The following is a 27,639-nucleotide window of genomic DNA, read 5'->3' as shown; positions in this document are numbered from 1 at the left end:
TCTTTCATTGACTTGCAGATGAAATATTGGATTCTAAGTTTCATTTCCTCTGTAATTGGTTACAACAGAAAAAAAATAGTAATTTAAATGATGCCATTCTAACTGTTGGTTTCCCTTCTCTCACTAGTTTGCTGTTTTGTGGTTCATAAGAGGTGCCATGAGTTTGTTACCTTCTCTTGCCCGGGGGCTGACAAGGGACCCGACACTGATGTAAGTACATCGACATTTCATACGCTGCTTTTACACGGAGTTTGCTGCTGTTTCACCGGTGAGAATGAATTACAAACAACATCAATAGGCTCTTTATGATAGATAATATTAGTCTGAGGGGTTTTTAACAGTTCTGAAGTGTATATTTATGGACAGTAAGGTCTATTTTTGGTAAGAAAAGTGGCAATGAACGCGTGACTAAGAACAATATCCTTCAGAATGTGACAATCCTTAGGTGTTTATCCAAGTGTGAAGCCAGCGTTTTACTTTGTTGGTTGCATTTGATATTAACAATTTCCAGGAAAGGCTGAGGCTTTTTCTGAGCTTTCTTTGTATCTTATCTTATCTCAAGGTGTATCTTCAGAACTAACTCTGGCCCTTGTCCTCTCTGCACACGAGGATCTATAGCTGCAGTCAGATGACAGTTTAATCTTGAGCCAGCTGGCTTATCTGAGGCAGGTTATTGAAACAATTATGTTCATTCTCGAGCTGGTGTACCAGTCGGGATACACCCGTTCTGTCCTGCTCCGTCAATATTTCTATATACATGTAGCATTTTTGGTCAACGAGTTTTCACTTTCAACACATCGGCTTACACGGTGAGACACATGTACAAGAATTTTGTATCACCCTGCTGAAATAATAAACTAAACGTGTTTGTTCACATAAAAATAAAGTTTCTTTGGGTTTTATAAATAATACTTTACAGTGAAGTAATTTAACATCTGCTTATGGGAACAATACATTCCAAGTGTTCTTTGTCTGGCCGGCCCTGTTTTGTTTCTTACAACATATTCATGCTCTAGATTGCAGGCTATTATCTCCTCTGATGAAATGCACCAGAAGACTTCTCTTGCTCATTTTTAATGAGCTTCTCATGAATTGTTTTAATGTGCTAGCCATGAGATCAATGAACAATGTATGGGCAGAAGCCACAAGGGTATTTGGAAAATGTGAGATGTTAAAAGTTTTCTTATTTTTAGATTTAAATACAGGGAGATGGCGAAGAACTGCGAAGAATTTTTGAAGTGGTTTGGTTTTTAAACATTTAACATAATCTAAATTTAGGTACATAAGAAAAGTGCTTATGTTAGGAGTGTAGTTACCCTATTCGGTTTTCCCTGTTCAGCTGATAGTCCCTCCAGAGAGCAAACCAGGTTGGTGCTTCTCCACTGGTCACAGGGAGAGTTAGTGGGGGCAGATCTGACAGTCCTGTGGCAGCACACTGAAGGTGATGACAGAGACACTGCTGTCCTCGACATCCATCTCATCTCTTCCAAACTTTCCCCTTGCCCAGCCCCCCGTTATGGAGAGGTGAACATCTCCTGGGTCTGCTCCTGAACAGTACCTTTCCCCAGGGATCACCTGGCTTCAATTACTGCTACTTTGGTGACTGTTTACAATGGAAGAAGTTTCACAGTACTCAAAATATTGCTAAAATCAACAGAATGATGTTAAAAACATAATTGTAACAGAAGCCTTTCTTTTCACCTTTCCATCTTTTTCCATATTCAGTTCTGATAATTCATGAAATGCGCTGTTATTTCATCGCTCTCTGTATCTCCAGCCACCTTTCTTTTCCTATTCACTTTTCTGCGCTCAGCTCCTCATCTCAAACTTCCTTCATCTTTCATCAGCTGCTCCTGCTGCAGCCCTGGTTGCTTGTTGCCATTTAAGAGCCGTGACAACCCCAAAAACATTGCTCCAACAGTGAGATTCGGCATATCTAAGCTAAGGGCCCTGCTACGTATGGATGCAGTCACCAGAAGTTATGGACATCCACAAATCACGTCAGGGAGTAAGATTCCAAAAGTCAAGATTCAAACACGGAGCAATTACGTTGATTACCTGTGCAAAGAATGTGGATACTGCCAAAGGTTCGTTAAGCATGTCGAATGGGACCAGGGCATCAGAAGTGCCAGTGCAGCCACGATGCATCCCTCAGGAGTTATTCCAGGCTGTACATAAAGCATCTCTTTCCACTTAGCATAGGGCACAGCTTTCTTGAAGTCACTTGACTGAGCTGAGGTCAATGGTTATGGCGAAAGTCAAAGGAAGAGACTTTTGACAATAACGAGGTAGGCAGAGCACTCGCGTGGAAGCCAGGGCAGGGGCATAAGGCATTCACCGAGCGGGAAGGCAGCCAGTCCTCAGGCTGGCCTTGCTCCGTGTTCCTTAGTGCATTATTCTGTCAAAGGAGGCTACTATTAAAGCAATCATGAAGGCAGGAACAAGAAACCCAAATTATTCTTCATACCTTTCTTTTTCTGAAAGTTCTTGAATTTTTAAAGTTTTGAAGTGAAGTGTGGAGATTAGCTCTGTCTATTAAGTGTAACAGTTAAAGCAGTCTTTTGGAATTGGAAATTGTACATTAGAAGTGCCTAGAGATACAGAAAAGCTGAAATCCAGGTCTCCCCCTGTCCGGGTGAGTGTCCCCATCACTGAACTGTCATGCAGAATGCAGGTGGCAACACCTACTCTCTCCCCATGTCCTGCTTCTAAAAGAAAGTAGCCATAGCCACCACTTTTTGTTGCGGTCCAGATGCCTTCAGGTATAGTTGAACCATTTCCATCCCACTGGATGGCATTTGGGTGATGCTCGGAGCTCTGTAATGCTCCATACACCTTATATATTGTGTACGTGGGCAGTGCCAGTACCCGCATTGCACGGAGCTATCTGCTACGGGACCTGCTTTCCTAGAAACTCTTACCTCCAGTTTATTAGGCCAAATTTGTGTATCGGGTGAGTGGCTGCTATTACCAAACTGAGTAAAGGTCACCAGTACCAGCTGCGGACCAAGGGAGGCAACGTGCCAGGTTCATCCCGATGCGTCTGCCTGTCACTGCTTTAGCAGCACCCAGGCGAGGAGAAGTGTCGGTGGCAAAATACCCGATGGGCATTGAAGAGCCAGAACTTCATCAGCAGTCTGGACAATTACAGAATATCTGTTTGATTACTCATTAACATAAGCAATACACTGTTGATTTGCTTCAGTCGGTCCTAAAACACAAGTAGCACAATAAAAAAAATAAAACCAAAACAAAACCAAAAACCCCAACAACCTAGTTTTTACAACTGGTGCTCAATTGTGATGTAAGATGTTAATGGAAGTTATGGGTGATTGAAAATTTTAGTGGTGACGCTCACAAGCAGGTCTTCTGTGTTTATAATGTATGGTTTGAGTCTTGAGAGTGTTCTTGATTAATTGTTTTGAAACATGGGTTCTTCAGGGTTTTTTCTCCTGAAGTTCATAAATGAGAACACACATTTGTGTGAGGCCATTTAATTTTATCGAGAATCTCTTCATGGTGGTAGAATCTGTTGTTGTGGCAGGTTGTTAATAATATTTAATATTGCTGACTGCCTTTTGTGACTTTTGGTTTTTGGCCTCGGTGATTAAATAAATCAGCCTAATGCTTTATTTTAGAAATGGGGTTACCAAATGACCATTTTCAATACTTACACGGAAGTGATATGACAAAAACAATTTGAAGATTAAAAGCAAACAGAAAATAAATGTTTTATTAAAATTGTGATACATTAGTGGGTCCTATTACACAAAGAGGATTGTAGAATCTTACACTTTTAATTTACTGAAATGTTTGACTATAATGTCTACCCTTTTACAATTCAGTAACTTATTCCTGAGTTAGCACAAGCTTTGTTCTGAAATGTAGCGTGCTATAAAGCTTATCATAATAATTGGCAGAGTTTTAAATACTAAAAAGTCCTTTTCTAAATTATGTCATGCAGGTGCACAATTAATTTACATACTCAAATTCTCCAGTGTTTTTGCGTGATGTAACCTTTCCATTAATTGTAAGAGTAATATTGTAATTAATAAAACATTTTTTTCCAGAGTAATAAGTACAAATTATAATAAATATATGGTGTGATATTTATTGCATCTTGTAATTTTTAGATGATTGTGCACGTTAGAATGCCAGTGCAGAAGCCTGCCCCAGCCGGACGCAGAAGGCCGTTGGCAGGCAGAGGGGCGTTTCTTGCAGGCAGCTCCTGCAGGTGAGCGTTCACCGACCTGCCTGCTGCGGCCTGAGCTATCTAGGACACGGCAGCGAGGGCTTATTTATAGATTTGTCTTGAGGCAAGATAGGATGGCAGGCACGCTCCATGCCTCCAGGGATACGGAGAGTTTCGAAGCAGCAGGGTTATTAGCTGGTTAGATAGACTCCAAAGGGGAGAAACCCCGTAATTTTTAGAAACTTCCTTCTGGCTTCCATGAAAGCTGAATGCGTATATGTGGCTGAAGCGTGAGGTCAAATTATACCGTAAAATAATGCTCCTTTGAAAGAGAGAGTTGAACTTTAAAAATATTTTTATTATTATTTCTTCCTGCTTGATTTCTGCCGCGTAGTTGTTTTCCAGACTTTGTAGCACGTTTTGGCTGCAGCAATCCCCTGCGGAAGGGAGAGCTCCACTGAGTTTCACTAAATTCTTCAAATATATTTACAGTTGCAATTAGAGTTATTTTTTTTATTGCTGGATACTTAAATGCAGTCATTTGGGAAACAAAAGGTATTTCAGACTATGCCATCCACAGACCTCTTCTTATTTCCTAGCCTTTCTTACATGCCAGGTATTTAATAAACTGACTGCTCAGCTGTATAAAAGTCCTGTGTTCTGTACCATGCTAAAAATAGTGGTGTACAAATATTGTCTCCTCACGTAACATTTTTATTTGCTATGGCATTCTATCGCTGTGAAAGAGGGAATAAATTATTTTTATTACTTTAAAATTAAATGCCTTAATAAAGGCAGTGTAAGAGAGACAAAAGCTTGTAATCACCCTCTTTTTGCGTTACTCAGACGAGCTGAAATGGTTGGTTGAAAGGTCTGTGTTTGTGCCAAAAGGAAAATAATACTTGGGAATAAAGTGGTCGTCCTTGACTAGTACTGAAATGATGGTGTCTGGGGAACAATATCCTGTTTCAGATGAAATAAGAATTCATACAATCAAAAAATCCTATGTTTCCTTCATACTTGGCAGGGTGTAAGCTCTGGTGTCTCAGCAAAATACCGACTCAGGAAGTTATTTTGCTGCTATCTAAGGGCTCTCTGTAGTGTGAATAGAAATTATTCATCTTCTCTTCTTGGCCAACTCTCTTATGGTGATGCTATTGAGTACAATTTAACAGCTCCTGCTGCTATTGTACTCTAAAGTTACATGAAACACTGTCTCCAATTCAGATGCTTGTTTTTGGAAGATTGCTCGGTGTTCATAAAAACTATTTAAAGCCATTGCTGAAACGCTTTAGAATTTGAGTAAATTATTGTAAAAAATGTAAGAGCAGCCTCAAAAACTGACTGCTGCTGTAAGCAGCTTTGTTGTGTTTCATGTTGAGGAATCTCGTCAAGTTTTTTTTCAAAAAGGATACTTTGAAATTGAGAGTTAAATCTTTTTTCCCCTTGTTAGTGGATCATAATGACAAAAAGTGTTTTCAAACTGCATGTGATGTATTACAGTGTTCCCAGTTCCAATGCGCATAAATTAATAATAAAAAAACCCAACCAAACAACAAGCCACTAGTGATTTAAAATGGTGTTTGACTGTATTCTTTTATTTTTAGTACAAGTTTATAAAACTTAATATAGAGTGCACAAGAACTTGGACATCACCACCTCTGGATCTGCACTATTTTCCTTTCAGTTATTATAATACTATAGGATCCACAGGAGGCTTACGAGCAAAATAAATAGAACTTAAAAAGTGGAAAAAATCTAAATGAGGGCAAGTGACTGTACAGGCAAGGGAGATTAAATCTGACTTCTCAGAATCGCAGTGAGTTCTTAGTATTTAAGCACCTAGAAGTGAATGAATTGATGAGATACAGATGTGGGTTGATGCAAAATGAAAAGGCAAAGCCATCTCATCCCATTTGGCAGGGCAGCTGACCTCGTGGATGTTGAAGATGACATATACGCAAAGGACTTTAAAGTTAATAAGCCCCTTGATACTGAAATTGTTCAGGAGCTTTATTATCTTAAGCATGTTTGAGAAATCAGTCTAAATTTGAACAACTGTGAGGTTCTGTGAGATGATGCAGGAGCTGAATATTTTCGTCGGTGGTTTGGATGTTGGAATAATGTATAGCTACACAAAGGCAGTTGACAGTAGGGAGGCTTCTGAGAACTCTAGAGGACAATATTTAAGTTCAGATTTTTTTTTTTCATATATTAAGATACAGTTTCATAAAACAAGTGGGGAAAAAACCACAATTGAGAGGGGAAGAAAAAAAAATCAACATGAAAGTATTGTGAAGGGACCAGTGTAGAAGAAAATGAAGCAGCTCTTACAGTAGGTCATAAACTCGGTGCCGGCAGTGCACCTCTGATACAAAGGCAATGAATTTCCTCAGGAGTATGTTTGAAGCGAATATTCCATTTTTAGTGAGATGTTTTATGTAGAATTATGCAGCTCTTCAGGAGAGGATTTCAGAAAAGAAGTAAAATTTTAAAGGTCTTTAAATCATGACCTTTGAATATTTTCCGTGTCTCTTAAGTTGCAACCAGGTCCCATACCCCCTTGCCCCAAGCTGCCTGCGTTACCTACATAACGCTGAAGATTTTAGGTATAATGATGGGTAACTGCTGCAGTGGGTGACCAAATGAAGAAATTAATTTTTTCTTTTGGGGTTTACTGCTCTAAACAGTGCTGCAGATATTATCTGTGCCCTCATCGGACCTAGGGGAGGGGTGAGGTGAGTCCTGTAAGGCTCCATCATGCTTGTCATTTTATGAGTTCTATGATTTTTGAGTTGGAAGGAGAAAGATTGACCCTCAAAAATTCATATGCTGGGGGACCAGTGGGAAACCACCATCTGTAAATGATAATTGACAGTATGACAGCAGTGGGCTTGAGTTTGGCTTAGGTGTGGAGCAATGCTGATGTCCACATTTACAGCAGGATTAGGCTGTTCGGTTTGATAGTTCTGGATGTGACGCAAATGATATGAGGGATCTTTTTCCTTGTGTCACACCTCTATGCAAAGCAGGAATAAATTAATATAATTGGGTTCTCCTGGGGGGTTTAGTTGTTTTGACCAGATTGATTTTTCTGTTCAGTTCCAGGTAATGCTGAAATTCTGGAAAAAAAAAAAAAAAAAAAAATTTTTTAGTTCTTGTTTGCTCGCTGGCCTTTAATTACGCTTCCAGACTGTTAACATGTAGGAGGCTGGTTTCAGAGTGAAAAAAAATAGTCGCTTTACTGATCTTGGGAATTAAACCCACCCCCCAATAACAACAACAAAACCAAACCCAAAACCACCACCACCAAAAATACCCCCCACACACACACCACCAAAACAAAACAAAACAAAAAACTCAAGAAAAGACAGTAACTGGAAGCAAAGTATTAAGACTTGCTTTAGAACTAGTTAAAAAGGGATTTTAATCAGAAAGCTTTGTAGTCTTCTTCCAGGGATAATGAAATGCAGCAGCAGGGCATGTCTGTTTTGCTTTTAACCATTTGGTTTACAATGAAAAGCAACTCTTACCGATGTTAGACGTCATGAGTGACCTGAGCAGCAAGCATCACTGATAACTATTATGGAATCATAGAATCATTTAGGTTGGAAATTACCTATAAGATCCAGTCCAAACATAAGCCACCAAGGTTGATTTTTAAATTGCTCATCTGGATTTTGGATAATAGGCAATCTTGTCCTAGAAATATTTCCTTTTTTAATGAAAATAATCTCACTCTGTTGCAAAAGACACACAAAGGCAGGAAGATCTGGCAAGTTACAGTTTATCACTTGCCAGATTAACAAAAATGCTCTTCTAAAGACAAGCCTGTATGAATTTTTTGAAGTGATTCTTAAACTGCTATGATGCAATAAATTTATTGATTTTTCATTGTATACCCTAAAACAAGAAGTTATAACTCCCCCTCTATTTACAAATTGAGATAACACTCAATGTGTGTGTATGCCTATTTTTTCTTATTATGAAAATTATTAATCATGATGACTTTGTTTACAATAGGCATTATTAGATGGGAACAGTAGGTCACATTCTTACTATAAAACAATTACAAGGCAAACATACTTTTGTCAAAATATGATAGTCCTTACTATAGTACTACTCCCCTTTCCCAAAAAGCTGGTCATAGGTTTCCAAAATAAAGATGATCACGGTCAGTGCAGTAAGTACTTTAAAACAACTTTTACAGGACAGCATGAATATTTTTATTACAAAAATAAGTATTTTATTTTTTGTGATTACCCTGACTTTGAATCTCTGCAGAGGATCTGAAGTAGTTCGTGGAGAAATAAAGGTTTCATGCTTATGGTTTCAACCTTAAAGCCCTAAAAATTAACCGTAGGAAAAACTTGTTTATATAACTTTTCTCCTTTTTTTTATTATTATTATTGGTTTTAAATGGTACCTTGCACAGCTATAACGGCTCATTAGGGCATGTGGGTATTGGAGTATATGGACAATGAAATTTCAATTTGAACAGAATCAGTCTGAAGGTAAGACTCCTTTTAATGGAATAGGAATTAAAGAAAGAAATCTACTACGCAGGGCTCTGTATATATTGAGTATCTATTCTGCTCATACTCAGCCGGCATCTGAGGGAGGTTGATGTATGTTATACATATACCAGGGGAGGACTGGCCTCAGTTTCCTCCATCAAGCGCTCTTGATGGAGGCAGCATTTGTCCCCGGGACAGCACAATGTCCCATGACATTCCTCTCCCCTTACTGGATACTTCAGAATCCCAGTGCTGTTTTCCCACCCATCTCAATAAATAAATTCCAGCCATATGTCACCCTCTCCACCTTATGTTCATCCCCGGCTGGCAGGAACTGCCTGTGCTCAGAAATTTGCTCCTCACCTGCCGGTGGGTGGTTTGCCACTGCTCGGTGCCCGTGTGCAGCTTGTTTGCTGATCAACCGGTTCAGTGCTGCTTCGGAGATGGGTTTTAATTGCTCTTAGCTGGCTGCACGGAGGTGTTCATGGCGCTGCTCGCCGGAATGCCTTCGATTAAGTGCTTGGAAGCAGCTTCACAGGTTACTTGAAGGCATTTCATGTAATGGAACATGTTTGCATTTATCATCTACTGAGAAGACATTTGTACCTTCTATTCCTAAATTAAAATGCAGGCTCCTTTTATTGCAACTAAAATAGCTTTTAAGCTAGAGTGAACGATCCTCAAGAAAATAGAATTAAATTACAAAGGCTCTAAAAAGGTTCATGAACTTCTATAACTACTACTAATTCCCACCCCTTCCCTGTGCCTTGCCACGCAATCCCAGAATTGACTCTCTTAGTTGTCGGTCTGCAGAAGATGCATGGAAAAAAATTTATTGCGGTGTTGGAAAGAGCTGTATGAATCCTCTCCTTGTACACACCTGGATTATAGGAACTGCGTGGTGGGTGACTGCCTACACAAGGTGTGTAACTCCAAAGGCACGTTTGCTTACGTCTCCCATTGCACCCTTTCAGGAGTCTGTCTTTTTTGTAGTCCTCCAGTTCACGGAGCCTGCAGCTGGGACACTGGGCACGTCGTTGAACTCGTTTTCTGTTATAGTCTCTGAGCTTTGCAGGCTCATAGCTTTTGAAAGCTTTTTGTGTAGGAAGAATATTTTTTTTTTCCTAATCCAGAACAATTCAAAGTCTGAATAACTGTGTCATGAAAAATTAGAATTTTTATTTTTATTTTCTAGGCTTTTGCTGTGCAATATACAGTGTAACATAGATGATCCTTGTAAGAGTTAAGAGTTAAACAGAGACAGTACTGCTAAGAGAGGAAATTTATATATATGATGAATCTAAAAATATCAGCGATTTTCATAAGTTAGCACTGGAGAACAATTAGTGGTGATATTATAAAAGAAGAACTGTCAGCAAAGTTATTCCCAACAGTAAAACGAAATCTTGTCAATAGGGTTGCAATCTTAGTGGCAGTAACTACAACTGATTAAGCAATCTGCTGGGTGCTAATTTCACAATCAAAGCTTCTTCTAATTCCTCAAATTGAAGTTGACATTCCAACAGCCCTATTTTCCAATTGTTAAAGTATATTTAGTTGTGCAATTCAAATTGAATTTAAGTATTTCCTTTTCATTTTATTTTTCATCTTACCCTTTGCAAAAGTTGTGTCAAACTATGTAAATATGGCGACGTGATATTGGGGTTAAGGAGAGAAGAATGCTTAAGACTTACTAATAATCGAATATTTTTTACGTAGGATGTCATGTGCCAAATGTACCATAGACATTTCTATCAGGTTCCACCCCCACAATCATGGTGGGTTTTGGGTTTTTATAAAGTCTGATTATGACACACTGAACTTATTAGCTAGGAGGAACATACACAGCCACAGACCACTGAGGAAACCTTGCAGAATGCCAAACGTTTTTAGCACTGTCTGTTTTTTGAGGTGGCAGTTCTTACACCAAAATTAGATGAAATCTTAGTTTGGAATAAAATGAGTGGGCTAATTTTGAAAAGCGCTGTAGGTCCCATATGCTACAAATAATTCTAGAATGTGTCACCAGGGAGCATACCTAGCTTGGTAGATTATTGGTAACGATTTCCTTGGGGTGCTGGGAGAAATTTGCTAATTGCTGCTGAGTTCAGCTGGTATCGCCTCAGTTTCTTAATATAAATCACCTGTGGGCTTGGGGAGAAAAAGAAGAACTTGTACTCTGTAGGAGAGGGCAAGTTTCTTTTAGCAAGGTGTTTTGACCCTGGAATAGAAAGATGAAAGAGAGAAAAGCGCAGAGGGGAGAGGCAGAGACCCCCTGCCTGGCTCGGGAGCAGCTGCCATCCTTTTCCATTCCAGCTCTGATTCTCTGACTGGTCCTGGTAAAGCATTTGGGTAGCTCTGCGTGAGCCAGAATTGTTTAGTTCCATTCTTGCGCATGCTTTTGTTATTTTGTTCATTTCCTTCTAATTTTCGCTGTCCATTACTGGGGTAATATTCTTCAGAGATCCAAATACTTCACAGGTTTTTCTTCAGTTTAGAAAAGATTGGATTCGTCTTGAAATAGCTAGTGACCTCCGGGAGCACGCATTAGATGATATTCATTGTCACAAAATATTATCGTGGGTTTGGTTTTAGTTGGATTTTTATAACCGGTCAGATTTTTATAATAATCTACTGAAACCTGATACAAACAGGTTTTTTAAACGAACGGCACGCTACCTCTGCTGCAAAACAAAATCCTGATGCTTCTGTTGAAGTAACGTTGTGCCAGTCGTGATTCCTTTCGTAATTTGATTTCCGCTATTCCCTTGCAAATAAACAAACTAGCGTGGCCCATGTAATTAATGGAACTTAATCCTTACAGTACCAGTGATCATAGGCTGAGCTCATAACTAAAAGCAAAAGCATAGAATAAAATCTGGTAATGAGAACTTAATAGATATGAATCAGAGAGTGATTTTTTTTTTTTTTTTCGTTTTGTCCCCATGAGAAGGGTACCTGCTGAACTAAGGCATAAAAGAAATTTCTCTGTTGGGAAAACCGTTGTAATCTGTAACAAAGCTACCTTCAGGTCTGTTTCTATGGCAACAAGAGCATCAGACCAGCAAAGAATGGACGAGAAAGGAGATAAAAGCCTCTATAAAGATAGTTATAAAAAGCATATGCATAGCTTTGGCTACTTTTTTTTCTTTTTTTTCCTTTCTTTTTTTTTTCTTTTTTTTTTTTTTTCCCCCAAGGGTAAAGCCCAGAACCTGGGGTTTTTTGAAACCTGTCTGTTATAGTAGTTATTTAGGTTAGACCCTATTGGCACTGGAGCACTAGTAGAATAATAGAAAATGATTAATTTTGGACATAATGAAGAAGAGTTTATAAAACAATTACATCTCAAATCTAAATTTACTAGAAACAATATAATTCTTAAAGTGATTTTATGGAACCCCTTTTAAAAAAAATATTTCTGAATCTTAGAGTCTTCATTCTTTTTTGCAGACGTTATAACGAGATGGGAAATGGTAGATCTTTGGTCTAGAAATAGCCTTTTCTCCTATCCAACTAGTTGCTTTATTATAATTAATTTTTTCTTTCTGGTGTCTTATTGCAAGTATGAGAATTGTAAATCAGATACTGGCAGTCCACGCAGTCAGTGTTCTTCTCTTTGTCCTTGCGTTGCTGGAGATGGGGTAAGACCATGTGAAAAAGAAGAATTAAATGCCTTCTCCTCCATCTTTCAAATGTTTAACGATTGTCGTTCGAGTAGAAAGGGGCCATCCCAAACACTAATGAAGAAAGTGTGTAATTAGTGCAATATACATCTGAACTTGATGTTAGTACTCTGATACTTCTTGAAAATGAAATCTCCCGATCTCTATTTTTAGGTAAGCCTTCTTTTTTAATGGTTCCCTCATTGTTTTACAGTTTCAAAGGAAAAAAAAATCTATGTAAAAAATGGGGTGCATATTTATCTGATTTACTTGTATTGTAGAAAACTACGATCTTTATTTAGAGAGGAAGAAACCTATTGTCAATAATCTAACTCTAGGTTTTGTACTTCAGGTATTTCTTATACAAGGTTCTTACAGGTGCTTTGCAATGTGTTGCTGTTTAATTTACTTGGATTCTTAATGTGCATAAATAACACAGCAAAACACTTGCCGTATTATTGGAAGAAATTACTATGTCATTCCCTTATAGAAATGTGATACCAGTTTTTTATGGTTCTTATTTCTCGTAATGTCTTTATGGAATGTTTCAAAAAAACCACACCACCAAACCCAGCCACGATCACACGATTTCGAGTGGCCGTTCCTGATCCGTTGACTTGGAAGTAGCGAGCAGCTGCAGCTGCACAGTCTGATTGCTGAAGTGAAGAGTAAAACATGTTTGTTTGACTGGGTAGGGACTGCATGAGTGAAGGGTTACTTTCAGAGTGTTTATGTAAGTAGGGATATATAAAAATTCTTGTATACCTTGTCTAAAAAAGTAGGCTAAAAAGCGACTTGACTGCAGTGATGAGGAGCTGGCAACAGTCAGGAATAATATATATAAACCCTATATTATATAGGACAAACCTCTATACTTGTTGTGTTTACAAGGAAGATTCTTAGTTGCATTGTCACAGATTATTTTTTTTCTAGAATAATTTTCTGGAATGTTTTTTTCCTAGAATCACTTGAAATCTGGGATTATCCCAAATCACTGTGTTCTTTCTGAGGATATTCTTTGCATTTAATTAAAGATAACTTGAGCCCTACAATCCTAGGATGCAACAAGGAAGAAGACTGGCTGTCTCTTCGTATAAATAACTTTATGAAATCCTTCCTTAGACAAAATCCACTTTTATTTTTCAAGATCTACATTAGTACCTACAGATTGACCTACTTATGAGTAAATGAGTAGTGATGTATTGTTAAACCTGAAGTCTAAAATCCCATTCCTCTACACACAATTAGTGACGATCCTTTTTTTTACCATTTCTTTTTTTCTTTTTTATTTCACTTAATCAAAACAAATAAGAATTTTAATAACCAGAGACCTTAATTTATGTGGTTGTTAAAAAACAACAAACAAACAAAAAACTTCGAGGTGTTGACCTTGCTCCACCCAGTGAAATATCGTTCTCAGTCTTGAGACTTAGTGAAGTCAATACCCTGATTAAATATTGGCAATTAGAATAAGAGAGTGGAACATATGCTGCTGGCATCTCTCAAATGCTCTGGCCTCTCAAGGGTGCAAGAGAAAGGAAACAGGAGCAAAAAAAAAAAATACATGAAAGGAGCACAGTGAAAAAAAACCCAAACAGTAGAAATGAAAGCAGTCCTGTAACTTTTAGGAGAAATGTATATTCCCTCAGAGTTTTAACATCTGTTTTGTAACTTCATGTGCCAAGAGTGTGATTGGACCATTCATGAAAATCAAAAAAACTGCGCAATCAACAGACTTTGTTCAGTATTCCTGCAAAGGGGATTTGTGATAAATAATATGGAAGGCTTCAGTCAAACACAAATGGTTTTATGTTTAACGTGCTTAATTTAGAAACATACCACACAGAGGTAAAATTAAGAGAAATAGAAATACACATCCATTATTTTTTTTGTTATTTGCTGAAAGCACATTATGGAATGAGAGGGGTAGAAAATGTTCTGTTCTACCATTCCAGATTAATCCTTTGCTCTTCTGTGAGAAGGTACAGCTGTTTACTGATCTTAAAGGTCAAATAAAATCAAAGTGTTTCCTGGTGCTTTGGTTTTGGCAACAATCAGGCCCTTGGGTCAAATGAGGAGATGGCTTTTGCACCAGAACATACACCTCAACTACTCCAGGCACCCTATAGACGAGATACGTTGTATATGTAAGTTACATCACTTTAGTGACATAATAGTCCAGAAATGGCTACTCTTAACAATTACAGTGTCTTTTCAAGTAGTTCTAAAATGAATGAGGAAAAAACCTGCCATTTTAATTTTTTTCACATTAGCTGTCATTGTACTGCATTTTATTTTTCTAACCTATCTACTCCTGTCACAGCAGTCCATTCGCTCAGGTTTGTTACTGCTGGTTTTGCCAATACTGTTGGGATGTGCTCCAAGAATTTGGGTTATTAGTCATTACAATAAGACCAATGCTTCTTAATCGATACAGGCTTCCAAAAATTAAACGTTTCCTGAAGTTGCCGTTCAAAATGATCACATTTAAAAATCAAATTCCTCCTTAAAATGTAGGAGATTTTTTTTTTTTGTCTTTGAGAGTGTCACAAATGAGGATGTTTTAATGTGAAATTTATATAATTTTTAAAATTATTTTTTAAATTCTTTTTTAAATTAAGGCAAAATTGCCCTACTCAAAAGAGGATATGAAAATCCTGATCCATGCACACGTCTGACGCATACGTACAGATCGTGTGCATTTCACGTGCTCGTTAGTGTTTGTGTTCATCAGCAAGGTCAACAGGAGCTGCAGGTAGGCACTTGGCGCATTTGCATATTAGGCAAATAAATCATAAACATCTAATCTGGGAGTGTGGGAGTGTGTTGTATGCTTTGCACTGCCTTTTTCTTATGCAGTTGCACGGCTATTTGTGCATAAAAATTATCACAATATATCATAAAGTATTTATGGTACCAATATATTTAAAAAGCATTAAACTAATATCTGGATGGAAAAAAAACAGTACCGGAAGTAATACGGCTTAGCATACCGATCTTAAGAAATCACTAATTTTTCAAGGGAAAGTTCTCTCTATACAAATGAGAGCTGCTCTGAATTGAGCGGGCTAATGGTTGGGTGTTGTAAAATGTACTGAATGCAAAATGGTGCTTTGGAAATCTTGGTGGTAAAGACAAATTTCAGAAAAGGTCTCAGAAACAGTGGGTTTCTAGGCATTTCTAACATTAGTTCAAAATTTGCATCTGAGTCAGTGGGAGCCTTTTCAGTGCTTAATGAACTGTGCTTGATTTACAAACTTGGTATTTAAACTGTTTCTTTAACACACAAATAAAGCTAAAGAGTATGTACGATTACAACTGTAATAAAAACTAAAAAGATGCCAAATATACTAGTTGCTTCTCTTCGGTTCAGAGAGCTGAGGAAAATGTTGATTATGTAGAAGTGCTCAGCGTGTCTCCTACAAGCTGCCAGGCAGAAGCACCTTTGGCTTTGGTGGGGACGGAGTGAACGCACTCTGCTGCGGTGGTAATGATGGTGAGTGATGCCTATAAAATCAGATAAAAAATTCATAGTTCATTTAGTAGGAAATGGAATATGAAATGATAACGTAGGTATATGGCGTACTCCTGCTGTTCTTCTGTCTTAGGAGGCTCAGCTAACCACAGCAGGGAGAAATTCCTCCTGCAGGAGGATGTCTCCACCACTGTGGGTGACTACCTGCCTGGGGTCATGATGATAAGCTGTACATTTGCTGCACAGTTTGTTGAAGTAAATGTGCTGATGAGCACCATGTATTTTGCCTAAAATACAGTGTTACACAGTCACCCCCTTCCTTTTTATATAAGCTTTGCAGCTTTTATATGCATTTTATTCACTGTGATGAAAAAGAGGTGGAGGTGTAAATAAGACCAGTGGCAGGAAGCAGTTGGTTCCAAAAACTTGCTGTAATAGTAATATAAAAGCATAGACTAGGAAAAAATGTTTTAACTAGATTTCTCCAATGTCCCCAGCCTTGTGCAAAATTATCCAAGTACAGCCAGCTTTTAGAAGACTGTTAATGCTCTTCTAACTTAAAAGATAACAACTTCAAAGTGAAGTCTGTCAATAAAGGGAGAAAACTAATACGTACTAATCAAAAAACAAAGAAAAGAATTGAATTAAGTCCTCGCTAATGATATTCCATAATTAGATCTCCTTAATGGATGGGTAGAATAATCTATTTAATTGTAACTATAGTTTCTGGCAGAGTACTATGCCTTATTGTATTATGTCTCTATAATGAAAGAACCGGCATTACTTTTGTAATAAATGCATTTTTCTCAAAATGCTCTCTTCTTCTCAGTTTACTAGACATTTATATATCAACTTTTGAATTTTTTCCGTATTCTTTCTAATGGGACTGATCTTTTGGTCCTTTGATGGAAAGGGATGTTGCACCAATGTTCTCAGTTATGTGGCAAGTTTTTAAGCCGTATGTATTTTCAAGTATACGCTGCTATTTAATGATTTATCCTTGACTGGCATGCCTTATGTTGAGATGTTCTTTATCTACAGCCTAATTAAACTAAATCATATACCATCTGTGTCTAGTTCAATTAAAATGAATTGGACAGATTGACCTCCTTAATACTCTTCAAAGCATGTTACTAGTCTGTATAGTCCCTTCAAGCGAACTTGTCATCTCTTGAGACAATACTTACAGTCTGTTTGAAAAAAGTTACAAAAAATGCCAATCTGAGTAACTAAAATGAAAAAAAAAAAAAAAAGTATCTCTCTGTTTATAACAGAAACTTAAGGAAACAGTTAACAAAACAGTAAACCCCTGTGAAGTGGCATCAGGTGCAAGTAGGAATACCACCAGGTTACAACACACATGCAGTGTCTGCTGGTAAGAGATGGAGCTGGGCTGGTGGCGGTGGAGCTCAGCCATGCGGGAGGAAGGCTGGCATCCTCACGCGTGGCAGGGAGTGGAGGAGGGATGCTCCCCAATCCCGCATCCCGTGGGAGCCCCGGGGCTGCCGGCAGCCGGGCAGGCGAGTGGGTGTGCAGTCACCTCTCAGGGGTGAGGTCCCCCCCCAGGCACGGGGACTGAAATTTCTGACCCAGCGCTGTGGCAGGTGTCCAGGTTACTGTGGGCAGCGTTTCATTTCGTATTTGTGTGCGCTGCCCCAAGATCGTACTGTGGTTTCAGCTTCTACCAGCCTGTCTGCACAACTCCTTTTCCTCCTGTGCCTCCAGCTTCATTACAGCTTCGGTTTAGCAGCTTCCTCGTGTCATGTTCAAAGGTACTTTCAGTCTGGGGTTCTGCATGTTTGTTTCTCTGCAAAATCTAATAAAAGTTTCTAACGAGGTCTGTGGTTCAGGATTTGTTGTCTTGGGCTACTAAGCTGTCTTTGACACACTTCTTTAATACGCATTCTTCCTCAGCTTTGATTATTTTTGGTCTTTGTTTTGGCGTTTTGTTTTGGTTTTTTCCTAACTAGGGTTCCTTTTCTTGTTCCATAGCGGTGCTTCCCCTTCCCCCTCCCTGTGGGGCTCCCCCAGAGTTCCTGCCCTGACCCTTTTCCCATCCGTGGGTGTCACTGTGGGCGCCGGCATTTTGGCATGGTTTGCACTGCGTTAATGATGTCTTCTTGCATTGTAGTCTTCTCTGCTGGTCGTGTTTTTCTGATGCTCAGAAGATTGTCTTCAGAGCTCTTTGATGAAGCAGGTGTCTCTTGTACTGAGTATGAAAGGACCAGCCGTCTCCAAACAAATAAGCGAGGGTGCTCTCGGTACAGATACAGCATTGTGCTTCGCTAACAGATAAACAGATACGATGCTTCGTGTATCATGACTTGACAAATGTTCCCTAGTCAAAACTTAAAATCAGGAGACATGAAAAATCTTTAAGTAGTTTTGTGTTTTCTATGTGACTTTTCTAATGATAATTAATAGCATTGAATTATTCCACTACATCTGTGCTTTAGGTAGTATCTTAAGTTTTAACCCTATTTCAGAGATTTCTGAGCGTCTCTTGAACAGCTAGCAAAAGATAAAATTGGTAAAGCGTATGGACTACTGATAGGCTTTTAAGTTATTACCTGTCCGTGTCAGCGGAGGCAGGTCTAATAGTTCTTTTCTTCTCTATAGCAAGGTAAACAATGATTTTTGATTCTGCTGCTATTATTAAATGGACTTGACTTGACTGGACATCGATAATGATATTTTCCTTAAGTTTACTTCAGTGTTTGTTTAAGATCTTTAATTACTTAGTTATGTTTTTAACACAAGTATTTAGCCTTTTATTACTCTCTTGAGCCCTAACTCTCCCCTCATGTTGGACATCTGATCAGGAATTCATCTTTAATACAAAGCCACTGTTTTTCCCCTCTCTATGCACGCAGATGGCGTTTCAGTTCTTGCTGGAAGTAGGCTCTGCAGAAGATCTGCCAAAGTGTCTTTATTAACTAGCTGGCGGAAGTTTTGAGGGATTGACCACCTTCCCTTTGGATGATAAAATCATTTTGGCAAATCTTTTAGAATTGTTAGTGGCCTTCAGTTTGCCGTTTTAGCCATCCTTGGAAGTGTGAGAACTGGCGAACGTAGCAGCATGCTACAGGTCTTGTCAATGAGAATGAAGTTTTGGAGGTTCTGCTAGTTATGTTGTTCGTAGTTCATGCAGGAGAGCTGAGTTAAAAAAAAAATTGGAAATGACAGTGAAATATACCAACCGGGTTTTGTCCTCCAGATTAATTTGTTATAAATAACTGTCCAGCAGGCTTCAAACTCTGTCTTAAGCAAACAGTTCTGTAACAGCGTGGTTGAAGCAAAAGCAGTTTGTGAACTGGGCTGGGTTTGCCTGTGGGATATTTCACCTCCCCGACCTTGCATAAACCTGCGGCATCCAGAATATCCTCCGTGATTACATCCCGAGGTGCTGTGACTGTACAATAGTATTCCACAATTTTCTTTAGAACACATTTAATGATATTTTAAAAGACACTTAATTAGTCTGCAGGGGGGGTGGGAAATGCTTTTTGTCTGTTACAGAACAACAGAGAAGACAAACATTAATTTTTGCTGGCTGTTTGGGTGATTCGGTGAAGGCTGATGGGGTATGTGTTAAGGACTTTGGAGTTCGAGATTTAGCTACAAAATTTGTCATCCTGCAATAAAGAGGAAAATTTAATTTCATTGTCAACGCATAAGATGAAAATTTACTAAAGCTAGATGTTACTGTGAGTAAATTGAGTTTGAATTCATTAAGAACCTAGGAACACTCATCAAGTCAGTAATGAAACAGTAGCAAACGCGAAAGCAGGCTTTTAATATTAGCACAGATTTTGTGGAGCTGGCTGCACGCTTCTTACCACTACCTGTATTTTTCCCAGGTTTTAGGCTGATTTTGCAAGGAAACTCCATGCGGCTTGTGAGGACGCTTGTCTGTCACGTTACACTAATTAATTAACGTGATGGCTTCTTTCTCCTGACTGTTTCCCCACCGGTTAGACACTCAGGTGTCTGATGTTGCGCTGAGGGATTCCCGGTGCTCTCCAGCCCTGCGCCTGCTCTCGGCGAGCAGAAGGTGTTAGCTGGGCACTTGGCATTCTCACAGCACCTCTCACAAGCCTTCGAGTCACTCCGCCATCATCACACCTCTCTATGTCCCTGCAGGATAAGGAACTCTTAACGCAGGTACTTTGCAAATTGGTAATTAGACGCCGAGAAAATGAGTCCTGCCTGGATCCTACAGGGAACTGGACGCAGTTCCCATTCTCCTGACCTCAAATTTGTTCTGCCCCCACCGCGTTGCAGAGCATGCCTGTCTGTGGCTCTCTTTGCCTTTGCAAAGCACTGTCAAAATAAGTGGTATTTGCATCTCATCTTCAGGAAATCTTTATGGGAATAGCATTTTTCCTTTTAGAGGAGAGGGAATTGAAGATTGGGAGAATAAGTTTTCTAATCAAGAAAAAAATGAATTCCTTCCTTAACAAAGGCTCCATTTGGGTTATTATAGTGTGGTATTTCAGGCATTTATTTTAAGGCCATGTGAGAAGGTTGTATCTTTGAAAGATACTGAATATTCAGACTGAGTGTTCTGAGATGTTCTGAATTCTCAAGGGACAGATTAATAACTTCAAGCTAAAATATTTCAAAATAAAAAAGTTATATTCCAATGAGTTTTTTGCCTACTTAAAATAACCCAGCTGTGAAACTGGAAGTATTTGGTACTAAGTGTTCTTTGTTCAGAGTTTAAAAATAATTCAAAACCCCAGAGATCTGGAAGCAGACGTCTGTGCCTCAGGATTCATAAGGCCCCAGGAAGGGGAATATCTCATTGTCAGCATACTGATTTCATATTCATGTGGCACCCATTTATTCGCAGAAAAGTTCCTTTTTCCACTGGTTAAAGCATCGTTTTTATAGACTGGGGATTTGGAGGTGTTGTGGTTTGGTTTTTTTTTAACTCGGGATAATCACTGCTCCAGTCTGAGCCGGCATCCTCAGGTATATAATAGGCACCTCAACCTTAGTACCAAAAGATTATTTCCAAACATTAAAAAAAAAAAACAGTGGGAATAATGTTGAGGTCTGTCTTGCCACAGCCCACCAGCACTGCCTGTCCCATGGGGATGCTGGAGGTGCCACCTGCCTGGGGTCACGCCAGATCCATGAAACGTCCCCGTGCAGGCTGAGCATGCGTTCCTCCGCGGTTGGCCTGGTGTACACTGACATGAGGGTGGCCTCATATGGTGTCGGTGCCTGACCCCAGCCCGGTACATCCACACGCGACAGCCTGGCGTAAGGAGCTTGGGAGCTGCTGTGCCCACCCCACCCCTCGCCCTGTTCCCTTAGCATGGCATCTCCAATTTGCCACCTTTCATTTTACTGTCTCGTGTTTCTGTTCTTTATTCCTTTGTCATTACTTTTTTTTCTCTTAACAATTCTAGCACGTTCAGTGACTCTGTACAGATATGCCCCTCTGCAAACAGAGGAGTTTACGTTTTTAAATAGATCTTGCCGTTTTAACCTGCCATTACAAAAATAAATTACCACTTTATTGTATTGACTGCTTATTCTAAACTGTTATTTTCATGGTGCTGTGGGCATGATAAGTGAACTGGTAATACTGGAACACAAATAGATGTTTAATTAAGGAGCGTTATAGAAAGCTTTAGGGTAAAGATTTAACATGAAGGGGTTTTTTTCCGTTAACACTAGAGCAATTAATACTTTCCTGTAGTGGTTTTCATCCATGGCTTTTGTCACTGTTCTTTCTTTAACCTGCAGTTTATGTAAAGACAGTTGTAATTGTGCGTGATATTTTCTGGAGGGGAGGGATTTATGCATGTAATCTTAGCTAAGAAACATTCAGAATTCATATTTCGGGCATTATTTTGGTCTGTGTAGTCAACATTTCTTTCCTTAACAGCAAAAGCTTTGATTTAAACAATACCTACCTGATTCACAGCGTCTTTGATTAGACAGACATGAGATTGCTATCCTGTTGTTTTTAATATAGTTACTTGGTATAGTCTTGAGGCAGACTGAAAATAAACTACCATTTAATTGCGTTAAATTAATGGAAAGTAATTTTTTTCAGGGGAAGACTTGAGTGGCTCTCAAAAGCAAGTAGTTCGGTATAAAGCAGTCTTGCTTGATCTTCAGGTTCAGATTTCTTTGCTACCTGCAGAGAGCCCTGTCACCTGGCCGGGGGACGATGCCAGCGGACACCCCCGGGCAGGGCTGCCCGTCCCCTCCCCAGGGGCTGGGGCAGGGCTGGGCGGTGCGGTGTGGGGCACATGGGGGCTCCCGCTGTCATCCGCGGGGGTACAAGCTGCTACTGTACCCTGAGCACAGCTCAGATGGGTTTTAATCCCAAGGGGACCCGAGGACATGTCAGTTTTACCTACTGCTTATTTTGGGGAAAGAAGCTTTTTCTGAGGAATCAGCGCTACGGGTCCTAAAGGATGTAGGTAGAGCACAAGTATATGTCTCGTTAAAGGCACAGTATATCGACTTTATTTTATGTGTTTGGCTCTGTGCTTTTGGGGCCTAATAATTTCACAGCAAGAGGATTACTTGTCCGCTGTCCTGTAAAATCAAAGCTTTGCATACGTTACTGGCGCAGCAGGTAACCTGCTTTCTAAACTCTTCCCAATTTAGGCCATCAAATATGTTATATAGGGTCCTGACGTTGTTTAAAACAAAAAGAAGTTATATATTTTAGAAGACCCTAGAACCTATCTGAACTGGTAGTGAGTGTTGGGTCTGAAACCTGTGATTTGTTGGCAGACTAAACAGAAAAAGTATAAATGTTCAGGTCAATAAGAAGGTTGAACTGCGTCTAGAACAGAAGTCATACATAAGCGGTAGGTATATCGACAGAGTAGCTGGTAGTAAAAGGAAAAATGATAGGATAAAGTCAGTCATGCAATTTTAAATCTATACTTTATTAGCCTCTGTCGCCATCCATAGATCATGAGCACAGATGAATACGATACATCTGAAGCACTGGCCAGAAGATGAAGTGCAGTAATGTAACCATGTCATATAAAATATGAAAAAACAAGTGCACAGCTGTTGGACTTTAATATCTCTCAATCGTGCATACTGCTTGAATATTACTTTTGGAGCATTTGAGAATTGCTGCTCGTGCAGTGATTTTGTTGGGCAAGGCCTCAATTGTTTTTTCTTTGTTACATGGAACACAGTATAATACAAAAAGTAATAATGAGAGAAGAGAAAATCTGAGTAATGATGTCTGTGTTTAGTCTGTGAAATAAGTGGCTCGGTGGTCTTAGTTGCAAAGATAAATGCCATACTTGATCAAACCTGTTGTGATTCTTTCTCTTCTCTTAGTTGTACATATGTACTAGTTTGCTGATAGACAGGACTGCCAGCTGCATAATGTAAAATCTCTGGACAACAGTGCAATGCCTTCCAAACAGAATTGTTTTGTTATTGATTATAAAAGGAAGGCAGGAGACCTCTGTTTTGCCTTTTTTTGTTGTTGTTTGTTTTTTAGTTTATTTTTCGGGTTCTAGAACAGCAGTTACTTGAAAAATCTTAAAAACCAAACCAAAATGACAAAAAATTCAGCAGTCCTGGCTATGTAGGTAGAGCTTCTGCTTAGAGAATCTGACATGGCATGTCAAAAAACAGGTTTGCTGTGACCTTTGAAACTGCCCAGATGACTCTTTAAGAAAGGCTTCCACGGTGTCTGGCGTTACTTAATAAGTTAACTGAATTGTGCTGTTTTGTAGGATAATATATTTTGGAGTATCAGCTGGCAGACAGGCTCAAAATTTCATAGAATCGTAGACTCATTTATGTTGGAAAAGACCTTTAAGGTCATCGAGTCCTACCGTTACCCCAGGACTGCCAAGGCCACCGCTGACCCACATCCCCAAGCACCACGGCTACACCGTGTTTGAACAGCTCAGGGATGGTGGTTCCACCACCTCCCTGGGCAGCCTGTTAATTTCCTCTATTTCCAAAGAACTTTTTGACAAAAATGTTATGACTGTGATAATAAGACATCTCTAAATGCTTTGCAAATCAAATAGGTTGTATAATACAAGGGTGGGAATGTGCCTGCCTCAGTACTTGGAAAATGGTCCAGTTGTCTCAGGTGTTGCTTCGTTATAAATAAAAATGCTGTATAAATGCAGTGTAGAGCTGTGTTTGTGCTTTGTGCACTTGAACTTTGATTAAGCTGTGATAAAAGCTTTTCTTTTAATGTTGTAATGCTGTTGCAGAGTAGCCTCCTTTGTTGTGCCTGACGTGAAATATGTAAAAAGTAAAAATAATAAAACAAGACCTTGCTCTGTCATGCTTAAAGTAGCCGTGGGAGTTGAATGGAATGAGACTTGATAAATTAATGATGCTAAGTGCTGAAGGAAAATGGAAAAGTGATGAATGTAAGTAGAGAGGTGCCAATCTTTAATGCTGTGATTGACGAGCCAGGCACACAGGTAATGGCAGAAACTGTGGGCAAGGATACAAGGCAACGAATGAATTTAAAGCAGTTGGGTGAATTTGGAACTAGCAGTAACAGTGGTTAATAGGCACACATTTGTTTTAACCACTTTTAAAAACATGTTTACTTTAGGGAAGATAATACAATTTTTTAACTATTTAACACGTTATGTTTTTTCATCTTGTAGCCACGTGTTATTTTATTGCAAGTCTAATTTGCCTTTTTCTAACCGACATTTATTTTGAAACTATAGTTTTGTTTGAACTTGAACTAATATTATTTCAGATTTTCAATTCATATTTTCTTAAATAATGTATTTTGATAGATTTCTGTGCCAGATTCAGTCAGTCATGATCAGCCCCGGGGTTTTTTTGTGGTTTGGATTTTTTTCACCTTGCTCATAGTAACCTAGGGGCAGGTTGTTTAATGTTGAATTGAAGCCTGTTGCAATGCTGCGTGTCAGCTGGGGGGAGAGTCTTAAGGCATGGCAATAAAGTAATTGTCATAGGTGCAGAAAAACTCTTCCTCGTTTGGGAATTGAATCTGATTTTGCTTTGATAGCAGGTCAGAAAAGGTCGACGTTAAAGCGGGTCAGGCTCTTTTCCCTTGCCCCTGATGCACACGTAGGTGGAACTGATGGCTGGTCTTGGTGACAGCAGAAATGATGAAAGACACAGCAGTGGTTGTTGCCTGTATTTCTGGCACCAGATAAATTAGAAAGGACTTTTTATTTTATACACCTCATCTCCTTTGCGAATTGTCTGTCTTATAATTTTCTTGTAACGAAAGGATGTTACAAATTGTCCGATAACTTCTTTGAATCAGATCTCCAAAGAGCCGCCTTGCAGTTCTCACCGACTGATTTGCAGAAAATGCTTAAACAGTTTGTTCTCAGTAGCTTCAGCACTGCAGTGCAGCTGGGCTCGAGCGTCGTTCGTGGGGCAGAACAGCCGTCTCTATAATGTACTGCTTTCTGTCTGACGGTTGAACTGAGGTTTGCCCTTCTATAGGTTATATCCCGCACGATTTGTTTCTCTGGAATTAATTTGAAGGGTGGTAAATGCAAAGGCGACCATCAGTTTTGGCTTTAAAAACACGTCAGATGACAAAAGCACCTGCAAAGGCTGCGTCTGCTCTAGCAAACAAGTGCTTTGTCATTTTCCGTTGTGGCTGACTGTTACTAGGCGTTGTAGCTGGCTGTAAAGCTCATAAAAGGGCAATGTAAAGTGTTCTAACTGAAATCTAAGTGGCATTATCATTCAGGCATGATCTTGACTGAGCACGAATGCCCAGAGTATGAGATAGAGGTTAAGATGTTGATTATTTCTGAAAAAAAGATGGGGGTTTTCTGGTGTCATAAATTGTTTTTTATTTGCACAGCTCCTCCAAGAATTTGATGGACATGCCATAAATCTGATTAGGATTGTAGCAGCCACATGAGGCTTAGTCATACATCTTTATACCTTCTGTCCCCTCCACTTCATGAAGTTTACACATTTTCTGCGTGCCTCTTCTATGAAGTGATGCTTAATGTTAGTCTTGGATCAGAGGGACTACAAGACATTTTGTACCCTAATTGTAGCTGCCTTGTGCAAAGCATGCAATCCATGTACAGTGCATTGAATAAGATGCAGAAAAATACTACCTCTGCTTGATGATGCAGTACATCTTTATTTTTTTTAACCCATAAAGCATTTAGTATAAAGCTAAAATTCATCAATTCATTTATTGGTATCAAAAAATCAAAGGCCCAGTGAAGAGCAATGTATGAAACGTGTTTTCAATGTAAACTCTAACAGAAGCATTTATGTTAGTAGTAAGCAATGTCCGGCTGATTGCATTATATTGCCATCTAATAACTTAGATTATGCATGTTGTAAAAGTGTTATCTGAAAGCATTTGTTTTCTTTTAAATTTGAAAGTTCATCTGGAGGAGATCTGTTATTGTCTCCTTGGGTCACAAGAGAGGTTTCCAGTGAAGTGAGTTTTCCTAAGGACTCTTGGAGACCTAATTTCTGGTTGCCAGTGTATGAATATTTGCTTTGCATTTAAGTTTTTTTTTATGTTTTGCACTTGGGGTAGTCTATTATGGAAGGATTTTTCTCCCCAGTTTTTGTGTTTTGTTTTATCTTCAACAAAAAAAAAAACCACCTTGAATTTCCTCCAGCTGCTTCTTGATAGACTATGAATGCCGAATTTCTTGCTAAGATGGTCACTACAGAAGGAAGGATGTACATCTTACGTTGTGATTCTATCTTCACTTTCATGTGATTCTATCCATCACTTGACCAGTGCTAATAAAACTGTGTTTCAGAGATTTTTTTCCCCCTTTCTTTGCTCCTCATGTCAGTCTTCTACATGTTTATGACATCAGATTTTTCTTTCAGCAGGATTAATATTGTGCAATGCCATTTGTACCTGGGATTAATTTCAATAATTGTTTTTGATGCAGCCTTACAAAGGCTTAGCCAGCAGCGCTAGAAACAGTCTGTATTGATCCACATACTGGGATTATAGAGGAAGACCAGTTTCTTTTCTTCTTCTTTTTAAACATTGCATTACTTGCAGATGAGGGAAAATGCATTTATTCTGCAGCGGTACATGCAAGCGTTGTAATGCCTGACTTAGTACTGCACTGTAATACCTTTTATGAATACAACTTCAGATCTTTTCGATTTTTTTATTGCCTCCGTAGTAATATCAGTCTGCAGAGCTCCTAGCTAAAGATGGTATCTAAGTGGTACATGATGCAATGAGCAGACAAGTGTCCAGCCTGGCTTGCCTCATATTGGCAGATTAATTACAATTGTAGTCATTGCAGGGACTCCCAGTACATGTTTTCTGACTGAATTTTGTAAAACCAGGCTAGAGCTAAAATGGTACTTTTTCTCCTTTGTTAGGATTTTTTTTTTTAAAAAAAAAAGCTATTAATTTTTCACACTGCGTTTTTGTCCATTGCTCTTGGATATACGTTTTCTGTATAAAATGGAACTAGTAGCACTCAAGAGGAGGAACTGTAACAGTGATGGATGACGTGCACAGCATCGTTGAGGGCACCATTCATCTGCAGTGGCTGGGAGCTTTCATGCCAAAGAGGAGGAGGAAAGAGAATTGTATGCAGAAGAGTCTTACTTGACCTGTAAACACAAGAGATGTTACGTGTCATAGACGAGGCTTCTTTGAAAGTTTGGCCTTGGTTTGTTGGTTTATGTTTCCAGTTACAAGGAGGACATAATATTTATAGAGGTTCACAGTGCCTGGTGTAGGGCATACACTGCAGCGCTTTCTACAGCTACAAAATCTTCCTAGTTGTGGGCTTCACTAGGTAATATTCTTACCCA

General features: G+C 39.1%; 1 protein-coding gene across 1 annotated transcript in view; it reads left to right on the top strand.

Annotated features, from left to right (window-relative positions):
• PRKCA (protein kinase C alpha) overlaps window positions 1–27,639 on the top strand; it is a 159,988-nt gene that overhangs the window by 60,104 nt on the left and 72,245 nt on the right. Inside the window, exon 3 of the mRNA XM_055795016.1 lies at window positions 128–210. Within this exon, the coding sequence (XP_055650991.1) occupies window positions 128–210 (83 nt within the window). The remainder of the gene's footprint in view (window positions 1–127; window positions 211–27,639) is intronic.

This window comes from Falco peregrinus, chromosome 2 (assembly GCF_023634155.1).
Source record: "Falco peregrinus isolate bFalPer1 chromosome 2, bFalPer1.pri, whole genome shotgun sequence".
In the NCBI taxonomy this organism is placed as follows: Eukaryota; Metazoa; Chordata; class Aves; order Falconiformes; family Falconidae; genus Falco; species Falco peregrinus.
The sequence above is the reverse complement of the archived record's forward strand: the minus strand, read 5'-3'. Positions and strand labels throughout refer to the sequence as shown.